This window comes from Lonchura striata, chromosome 16, assembly GCF_046129695.1.
Source record: "Lonchura striata isolate bLonStr1 chromosome 16, bLonStr1.mat, whole genome shotgun sequence".
In the NCBI taxonomy this organism is placed as follows: Eukaryota; Metazoa; Chordata; class Aves; order Passeriformes; family Estrildidae; genus Lonchura; species Lonchura striata.
Genome location: NC_134618.1, coordinates 3,115,768 through 3,125,736, shown reverse-complemented (window position 1 = coordinate 3,125,736; position 9,969 = coordinate 3,115,768). Strand labels below are relative to the sequence as shown.

General features: G+C 63.2%; 1 protein-coding gene across 1 annotated transcript; it reads right to left on the bottom strand.

Moving 5' to 3' along the window:
• Positions 1–215: 215 nt before the first annotated feature.
• On the bottom strand, positions 216–7,999 carry WDR24 (WD repeat domain 24). The gene is made up of 10 exons (XM_021529719.2): positions 7,902–7,999; positions 6,454–7,366; positions 5,937–6,114; positions 4,494–5,169; positions 4,304–4,419; positions 2,442–2,563; positions 2,041–2,145; positions 1,632–1,969; positions 719–903; positions 216–605 (listed from the first exon to the last, which is right to left on the bottom strand). Exons 2-10 carry the CDS (start codon positions 6,932–6,934, stop codon positions 437–439), a joined length of 2,370 nt encoding a protein of 789 aa, XP_021385394.2. The 5' UTR covers positions 6,935–7,366; positions 7,902–7,999; the 3' UTR covers positions 216–436.
• Between the last annotated feature and the right edge of the window lie 1,970 nt (positions 8,000–9,969).

The following is a 9,969-nucleotide window of genomic DNA, read 5'->3' as shown; positions in this document are numbered from 1 at the left end:
CGGCATGCACCGCGAAACAAACGGACACGGTCATTGGCTGGGCGCGCCGCTACGGGTCCCGGTAAAGACCATCATTTAAAAGAACAGCAAAAGCCGGCCCCACCACACGGCTTAAAGCGAGGCATAAGGGGGACACCGGGGACACCGCCGGAGCGGCGCCGGGGCCCAGCCCAGGGACCGCTGCATCCCGGCGAAGCAAAGACAGGACTCATGGCTCGATTCACCTGCTGGTTTGTTTTAATCCAGTAAAAAACGGCCGGGCAGGGGGTGCACCCCAGCCCTTATTTACACAAATAAATACAGGGAGGGCGGTGCCAGGGGTATCGGGCAGGGCACGCTGCCTGCCCTGCTCCGCCCCTGCCCCACCCCGCTGCCAGCTCCCCGCGGGCGGGGGGCTCAGGTGCACCCTGGGGGGCTCAGGTGTACCCTGTGGGGCTCAGGTGTACTCGCAGAGGTGGCCACAGCCAGCAGGGCAGTGGGAGCTGGTCTCCAGCCACTTCATGATGTGCTGCAGGTGGCCGCCGTGGCTGCAGCCCTGGCACCAGACGAAGAGCCCCTTCACCACGTGGTGACACACGGCACACATGCTGGCACACTGCCGACACCTGCTCGGGGAGATTCGGGTGGGTGTGGGCAGGAAGAGCCCTCAGGGGGGCAAGAGGGACCAGGGGCACTCACCCATGCCCCTGTCCCCAAAAGCCCCTCAGGGCCCCCTCACCTATCGCAGATCCAGCCCCTGTTGCTCATGGGCCGCTTGCAGTTGCTGCAGTTGACGTGCAGGGTGGTGGAAGCCTGGTTGAGGCAGTTGATGGCACGGCAGGTGCTCAGCTTGATCACCTCGTTGGAGATGTTCCAGAGCTGGAAGCGCTGCAGCAGGTCGATGTAGGACGTGTACCAATGCTCCTGGGGACAGCCACGGGCAGCTGAGCTTCCACATCCACCTTGAAACCCCCTCAGGACCCCAGCCCTGCATCCCAAAGGCAAGATTCCCCTGGGGGGCTCAGCCTGGAGAAAAGCAGGCTTGGGGATGGAGACTTCTCACCCTACAAATCCCTGACAGGAGGATGGAGGCGGATGGGAGTCAGGCTCTGCTCCCAGGAAACAGGGACAGGACAAGGGGAAATGGCCTCAAGCTGTGCCAGAGCTGGTTCAGTTTGGATATTATGGAGAATTTTTTCATGGAAAGGGTTGTCAAGTATTGGCACAGGCTGCCCATTGCAGTGGAGTCACCCTCCCTTGGGAGGATCTAAAAGCTGTCTGATGTGGCAGTTGGGGACATGGCTCAATGGTGGCCTTGGCAGTGCTGGGCGGATGGTTGGACTCGATGATGTTAGAGGGCTTTTCCAACCTAAAGCATTCTGTGGTCCTCCAATCCCTGCAGTGGGAGAATGGCTCTGCAACGCTGGGGAACAGCATCCTTCCCTGCATCAACAGGGCCAGGGCACCTCCGCAGGGCCCTGGTGGTGGGGCAGGCACCGGAACCCTGGAGCTGCTCACCCTGGCTCAGAGCTGGCCTGCCAGGGGCTGGAGGAGAAGGGATGTGCCCAGCCCCAGGCAGGACCCCATCCCATCGGGATGCACCCCCTGTGGGTCCCGGCAAGGTGTGGTGACCCTGCCCGTGGGGGCTCTACCTGCGTCTGCTCATCAATCTCCTTGCGGATGCGCTCTCCCAGCACGATGAGCACGGACACGGCCGTCTGCACGTCGCCCTGCTCGGCGTAGAAGAGCAGCGTGTCCCGCACGATGGGGTTGAAGAAGTCGGAGGGCAGGCGGTTCTCGTAGAGGGAGTGGGAGATGGAGATCAGCGAGAAGGACTCCACGGGGGTCAGCGACACCGTCTCGGCCTCGTTGCCGCTGACGTGGGGGGAGTCGGCCTTGTCCTGCAGGTGGTCCAAGGCCGATGGGTTGTCCACGATTTCGTGGCGCAGCGGGAAGGCTTCCTGGGGAAGGCTGTATTCCTGCTCCTCAGCTGCAAGAAGAGTAGGAATGAGCAGGAGAAAACCCAGCTGGGACAGACAGCACCTCCCGCTGTGCACTCACCGTGTGGGTTCTCGTGGTCCATCATGTACAGGTCATCCTCATCTGCCTCCACGTCTCCCAGCAGATAATCCGCAGGGACGTCGCTGCCCTCCGTCTCCTCATTGTCTGCACGCCCAGGGAAAGAGAAATCAGCTCATCACGCCACTGGATCCACCTCCCAGTGTCCTGCCCAGCATGCCAGGCTGTGCCCGAGCCACACAGCTCAGTTCCCCACCACTGTCACCCGCGTCATGGGGGAAAGCTGTCCCTCTGCAGGGCCCTGGGGCTCGGTGTCCTTCACCGTGGGGCTGCAGCACGTTCAGCCACCCCAGGTCACGGGATAAAGGGCCCAGTTTATGCCCTATCTATGGGTGAGGAGGGAGGAACTGTGGGACTGGACTGTGCCCACCCAGGAGCGTTACCCTCGTTGTTGATCAGGGTGGAGGAGGAATCCATGAGGATGTTTTCCGTGCGGCTTTCTCCTTTGCTGCGGTCCAGTCTGGACTCGCTGCCCAGCCCAGCAGGGATATCTTTCAGGTTAAAGCTGGGGAAAAAAGATGAATTTAACAGTCAGAGGAGTATAAAGTTTCCATTTCAGCCAGCAAACAGCCTGGATACAAGTGTCCAGTTGCAATTTGAATGGAGAAACATGAGATACAGTGAGCAGAAGTCACCAGTTCCCACTGTGTGACTTAAAAATAAAGACACATTGTGACCGCTGCGGTCACAGCCCTTCCTCCAAGCCTGGTGGCACTGCACAGGCACTTCAAAGGTCTCTGAAGAATTCCAGAGCTGAGCAGGCTCTTGGCTCCATCTCCTTCCCCTCAGAGGCAGGTGAATGGGAGCTGCCTCACTCCAAGGTGCCTGGCTGTTAGTTATGCATCACCATGCTTGGCCTTCACCGAGATGGAAAAGGGAGGGGATGGGGCTGGAGCAGAGCCCAGCTCCCCAGGCTGCTGCCTGCCGTGTCTCAGACAAAGCACAGCCACGTGGCTGGAGACACAGCTTGGTCAAGGACAGTGCTTGTTTCCTTTGGTGTTATTTGAGGATCTGTCACTCACTGTGGGAACCCGGTCCTGTGAGGTCTGACAGCTCATTTGGAGTCCTCACCCCACACGTTTGTGTCATTGAGAAGAGGAAAAACAAGTTTTCCTGCTTCATCAGCCCACAATGGGTTCTCCACACCAGTGAGCTGCTGGCAGAGCTGGGCTGTGCTCTCCCTTGGAAAGGCTCCAGAAGAAAACCTCTGCACACCGGCAGTTCCAGCTCCAACCATGAGACACCCCCTCCATCCCCAGCCCTTGGTCACCACCACTGCCCTGGCACTGCTGAGGCCTCACCTCACATCCCCCATCACTTTTGGGGCCCTCATGACAGGAAAGACACTGAGGGGCTGGAGTGTGTCCAGGGAAGGGAACAGAGCTGGGGAAGGGACTGGAGCACCAGGAGGGGCTGAGGAAGCTGGGAGAGCTTGGACTGGAGAAAAGGAGGGTCAGGGGGGACCTTCTCACCTCCACAACTCCCTGACAGAAGGGGGGAACTAGGGGAGTCAGGCTCCCAGGGAACAGGAGAAGAGGAAATGGCCCCAGATTGTGAAAGAGGAGGTTTAGATTGGATCTTGGGAAAATTTCTTTATCTCTACCCACCACTGGAGATGTTCAGCGTCATGTGGTGGCTTTGGCAGTGCTGCTGGGGGAATGATCTCAGAGGACTTTTCCAACATTAGAGATTCTGTGATTAATTCATTCAGTAACTGTAAAACTGATCCCAGCCCCTGCCCCACCACAGCCCAAACTTTGGTTGAAGGAGAGAAGGGAGCAGTGGTGAGGCTGCAGAGCTCAAGGCCAGGCTGGGCACTCACTTCCCACACCAACATGGGAAATGGCTGCATTCAAACAATGCCAACATGCAAACCAGCACAGCCTGAGGGAGAGCTGTCCCTGCTCGCTCCCTGTGTCTGGGGCAGGTTAGTTATTATGCAGAAATTGTTCCCTAGGAGGGTGGTGAAGCCCTGGCACAGGCTGCCCAGAGAAGCTGTGGCTCCCCCTGGATCCCTGGAAGTGTCCAAGTTCAGGCTGGACAGGGCTTGGAGCAGCCTGGGACAGTGGAAGGTGTCCCTGCCCATGGCAGGGGTGGAACAAGATGGGCTTTAAGGCCCCTTCCAAACCAAACCATTCCAGTATTCCATTATGTGATTCTATAATCCCAGCCAAGGAGCTGTTCCCACTCCCCCCCTCATGAAGCTATCCCACTCATCCCTCCCTGCAGCTCCCTTTCCTGGTACCTGTTCATGAGTGGGAGGGCAGTGCTGCCTTTCCCCATGCTGTGGTTGAGGTTTGTGGACGACACGGTGCCGAGGCTGGAGTAGATAATCCTCAGCATCGTCCACGTCTGAGCCACCTGTGTTGAGCAGAGTCCCTGTCAGGCCTCCCCGGACTGGCACCCCTCTGCAGCCCCACGGGCCAGCAGCTCACCTGGTTGCGGTCCAGCCCCTTGGCCACCTTGGCGTTGTGGTCGCAGAGCTCGGCCAGCGGCCGGCCGGCCAGCGCGTACTGCTTGGCCGTGTGCACGAACCAGTCCATGCTGCCGCTCTCCACGTCCGTCTCGAACACGCTGAGGGCGCTGGAGGACGAGATGTACTCGAACTGCTCCGTGGGGTCCAGCTTGCGCTTGAAGAAGATGGGGTGGCGCCGGTCGCCGATGTAGGGCTTGCGGTTGGAGTCGGAGGAGATGAGGCTCTCCTTGGCGGCGAAGGCCAGGTCTCCGTAGAGGCTGTAGCACAGCCCCTCGGGGTTGGCCCGGTCGATGGGCTGGCTGGCGTCCTTGAAGATGTGCTGGTAAAGGGTGCTGTCTTTGGAGCCCGAGAGGAGGAAATAGGGGTCGTGGAGGTGCCGCCACACGATGCCCGTGGTGACGTCCTTGTGCTCCTCGAACATGGCGGAGGGGATGAAGGGGCGGCGCACGTCCCACACGTAGATGTTGTGGTCCACCATCATGGAGCAGGTGGCGATGTGGTGCTTGCACTCGGGGCGCCACTTCACCCGCGCCACCGAGGCGATGGTCTGCACACAGTAGATCTCCTTGGCCCGCGTCGTGTTCATGTCCCACACCTTCACCATCTTGTCGCGGCCACCTGTGGCCAGCCAGCCCCTGGGACAGGGACGGATCAGTGTTCACCTCTCTGTCCCCACCGTGGCACAGAAATGCTCACAGCACAGGTGTGAGCACATGCACGCCGCAGGAGGGTGGCTGGGCTGCAATGCCATCCTCCCGTGAGCTCCCCTGGCACCTCTGCTCTGCAGCAACCAGGCCAGGCAGCACTCTCCTGCCCGCTCCCAGTTACAGCCCTGCACCTCTAGAGCCACATCCCAGTCAGACCAGTTGCCTCTGGCTCTGCTTTCCACTGGCCAGGCACAGCAGAGAGGAAAACGCCCATCCTGAACATATTTCAGTGCTCTCCAAGATCACGAGCAGTGGCAGCACTGCCTGGCAGGGAGTGAGGAGGGACATGCACACTGTAACAGCTCCTTTTAGATCCTTCTCAGCAAACTCCCAGGAAAGGGTGGAGGGAAACATGACTGAACACAAGCGAGCTGTGTCCCAGAGCAGCCAAGTTGTGCCTTCCTCAACCTGAACACTGGAGCGAGAGGCCACTGTGACACTGCTCTACACAACCATAAGACACCCAGTGCCACAAAATCCCCTTATTTATCAAAAACCAAACCTCAAACACCCTTACACCACCCCAAATGCTCCAAGTAACAATCACTCCTATCTCCCAGCAACATCCCAGCTCCTGACACAAGGGGACAGGGTATCACAGACCATGCTTTCCCCCACAAAATCCCAATCCTGTTTTTAGGGTCTCTCTTGTCCTGCAAGTTTGGGTGGCTGGCAGGGCCCGGCCCCACTCTCACCTGTCCTCTGGGTGCCAGTCGCAGCAGAAGACGGGCCCGTTGTGGGCTGTGAACATCCTCTCGTAGCGGTCGGGCCGGCGGATGTCCCACAGCTGCACGTTGCCGTTCTCGAAGGTGGCGGCAAAGGTGAAATAGTCCCGGATGCTGAACTGGACATCACGCACACTCTCTGACTGCCCTGGGAGGGGACACAAGTTAGGAGCTCCAGCAATGCTAAAAATCCCACTGGAAGAGCTGTGGCACAGAGAGAAGGTAGCAGGGAGTGCTGTGACTGTCTTCCATCTCACACACAGACCCAGCTAGCACTGAGAGGCAAGGAAAGGCACCAAAATGCCTCTCAGCTCCTTCTTTCCCTGCCCTGGGCATCAGCCCCTGAGCAAACCCTCCTCCTGGGCACAGGGAAGGACAAAGCCCCTCACCCCTGCCTCTCCTAAGGGTGAAGGGACAAGCAATGAAAGGACAAAGCTCCCAAAATGTGCTTCCCCACAGGGAAACAGGACAAGAGCCACGTTAGTACCAGAGAAGGTGCTGACAGAGTCCTTCTTGCGCAGGTCGAAGCACTTCATGTAGCCGTCCTGGGAGCCGCTGAGCAGCATGTACACCTCGGTGGGGTGGAAGCACACCTTGTTGACAGTGCGCTTGTGCTCCGTGAACAGCTGGTCCTGCTTGTTGCGGGACGGCTTGCCCAGGTTCCAGGTGACCACCACGCCGTTGGTGGCGGCGGTGGCCAGCAGGTTCTCGTCCATCTGGTGCCACACCACGTCGGCACAGCTGAAGTTCAGGGAGGGTTTGCGGCCCACGCGGAGGTTCAGCTTCTCCACAAACTGTTCCTCCTCGATGGAGTAGATCTTGAAGATGTTGCGGCCGGCCACCACCACCTGGGCGGCGTCCCGGCACACGCTGATGGCGTTGGCAGGGGCGTCCAGGTGGCAGAACATGGTGCGGCCGGTCAGCGCGTTGCCCCCCAGGGCAGTGGTGACCCTGGCCATCTTCTCCATGGCTGTCCTCGGGGTGCTGTCCCCTCTCCAGCAGGCTGCCTGCACACCCACACGGCCAGCCTGCTCCAGCTCAGCCAGAGCTGGGCAGGGACAGGCTGGGCTCCTGCCGGGCCCTGGTGGCTCCGACCGTGGCTTTGTGCAGCTGCATCAATGGGGTGTGGAGGTGAGAGGCCACAGAGCTGCCTGTGGGAGGGAGATACGGCCCCACTCTGGGTTCTCCTCCTGCCACCCTCTGTGGCTCCCTCTCGGAGAGTTCCTGAAAACCTTCTCTGGGTTCCTTCTTCCCTCCTTGGCCACACCCTGAGATGTTTCACTGTTGCTGACAATATAAGTCAAGTACAGCACTGTGGCTGAAGTGAGCAGCGTCCACAGCACGAGGTGGGGTGAAGTGAGGCCACGGTCACCTCCGTGGGGCACTCGGAGCTCCAGAGCCTGCAAGAACCAAGGGATGACCGTCCTTCCCTAGCAGAGTTGGGGGCAGCGGTTACTCCAGGCTTCTGGAGGGATCACGGGCTGTGCCCTCCAGAGCCAGGCCGAGCTCCTGCCACAGCACTGCCCTCCCTTGCCAGGTCCCACAGACACCGCACATTCCCACCCCCTCAGGGCCCCTTCCCACCTTGAGCGCACCCTGAGGGTCCCGTCCTACTCCTGAGCCAGCCCAGCCCCTCATATCCCACACTCCCACCCCTCAGGGCTCTCCTGACCCACAGCCCCCCAGGACCCCTCAGACCCCTCACCTCCCGCTCTGCAGGGCCCGCTCCTGACCCAGAGCCCCTCCAGGGCCGCCTCCAGCCCTTCAGAGCCCACTCAGGGTTCCCTCAGAGCCTCTCCCGCCCTATATCCTCCTCAGGGCCCCTTCCCGCCCCTCAGAGCCGCCGGCGCCTCCTCACAACCCCCTCCCGCCACACAGAGTCCCCTGCCGCTGCCCCCTCCGTGCGCGGCCCCGGGGCCGCTCCCAGAGCCGTACCCGGTGCTGAGGCCGTACCCGGTGCCGGTTCCCCGCCGGCCGCTCGGGCCGAGCAGGCCCCGCCGCCGCCGCCGCCCTCCCGCCAGGCCCCGCCCGTTTCCGCCGATAGACCCGCCCCGCCGCCAGGCCCCGCCCCTTTCCCGGTGCGGAGCCCGCCCCGGCCCCCGCCGCCCGGGCCCGCCCCCTGCTCCTGACCACGCCCCCTCCGTCGCTCTCGCCGTTCAGCCCCGCCCCTCTGGGACACGACCGCGCCTGCTCCCGCCCGCCGGCTCAGGCCACGCCCCCTCCGGCACCGGAGCCCATCAGGCCCCGCCCCCGGTGCCGCCCGAGAGGCCCCGCCCAGAGGCGAGGCCCCGCCCAGAGGCGAGGCCCCGCCCCCCGCGCGCCCCACACCGGGGATCGGGGGACAGGGGGGCACGGAGCCCGGGGATCGGGGGGACAGGGAGGCACCGAGCCCGGGGTTCGGGGGACAGGGGGGCACCGAGCCCGGGGATCGGGGGGACGGGGGGGCACGGAGCCCGGGGATCGGGGGGCAGGGGGGCACGGATCCCGGGGATCGGGGGGCAGGGGGGCACGGAGAACGGGGATCGGGGGGCAGGGGGGCACGGAGCCCGGGGATCGGGGGGGCAGGGGGGCACGGAGAACGGGGATCGGGGGGCAGGGGGGCACGGAGCCCGGGGATCGGGGAACAGGGCGGGCACCGAGCCCGGGGATCGGGGAACAGGGCGGGCACCGAGCCCGGGGATCGGGGGGCAGGGGGGCACCGAGCCCGGGGATCGGGGGGCAGGGGGGCACCGAGCCCGGGGATCGGGGGGACAGGGGGGCACGGAGCCCGGGGATCGGGGGGACAGGGGGGCACCGAGCCCGGGGATCGGGGGGACAGGGGGGCACGGAGCCCGGGGATCGGGGGGACAGGGGGGCACCGAGCCCGGGGATCGGGGGGACAGGGGGGCACGGAGCCCGGGGATCGGGGGGCAGGGCGGGCAGGAGCCCGGGGATCGGGGGGACAGGGGGGCACCGAGCCCGGGGATCGGGGGGACAGGGGGGCACGGAGCCCGGGGATCGGGGGGCAGGGCGGGCACGGAGAACGGGGATCGGGGGGACGGGGCGGGCACCGAGCCCGGGGATCGGGGCAGTGCGGGGGCCGGGGTGCAGGGGGACCCCGAGGGGGTCACTGGGAGTGGGGGTTCGCTGGGATGGAGTGGGAGGGGTAGGAGCTGTACTGGGGACTGGGGGGGGGGCAGGAGGAGAGAGTACCAGGGGGTTCCGGGGTGTTACCAGGGGTGGGAATGTCCGGGAGATGAGGGATCCGGGGGGAACGGGGATGGCAGAGAGGCACCCCAGAGGGACTGGGAGCGCAGGAGAAAATGGGGTTTAGGGGGATGTGGGGTGCATTATGGATCAGGGTGGGAAATGGGGGTGCCGAGGGGATATGAGGTGCATTGAGGGTGTAGGGTGAGCTGGGGTGTTTCAGGGGTGCACAGGGGTGTGTGGGTGCACTGGGGGGCTCGGGGCACATTGGAGAGGGTGCCAGGGAGATGTGGGGATCCAGGGCATTAGGATGTGGGTGCATGGAGGTTGGGGAAGCAAGGGGATAACTGGGGGTCAGGGATCTGTGGGAGCCTTGTGGGTCAGGCTGCAGGGGGGGAAATGGGGGTGTCGAGAGGATGTGGGGTGCATTGGTGGTGTACAGATGCACTGGAGGGATATAGGGGTGCACAGGGGAGTAGGGGTGCAGGGGGTATGGGGGCCACTGCCATGGGGGGTGCAGGGGAGGGTATGGGTGCCGTCAGTATAACCGGGACCAGGGGCTTGTGCAGGGCTATGGCACCCCAAAACTGCTGCTGTCACCTGCAGGGGTGGGGGGACCCTCTGTGTGCCGCTGTCCTGCCTGGCCCCGGCGCCCAGGGACACTGCAGGGTTTGGGGGTGCAGGCAGCCCTCCACCCCCGTGCCAGGGTGCTCCAGGCCCCAGCAGTGCCACCTTGTCCCGTAGCCCCGGGGACCCCCAAAACCCCTTCCAGGGCCACTTTGCGCCATTTTGGGGTCAGAAAGGGGCGTTTCGGACA

Bases quoted from the DNA above. Each gene is read 5' to 3' on its own strand.
- WDR24 (XM_021529719.2), bottom strand. From the start codon at position 6,934: ATGGAGAAGATGGCCAGGGTCACCACTGCCCTGGGGGGCAACGCGCTG. The intron at 904-1,631 runs GTAGAGCCCCCA...GGCTGTCCCCAG, and splicing joins AGATTGATGAGCAGACGCAG to GAGCATTGGTACACGTCCTA. The intron at 606-718 runs GTGAGGGGGCCC...CTCCCCGAGCAG, and splicing joins AGGGGCTGGATCTGCGATAG to GTGTCGGCAGTGTGCCAGCA.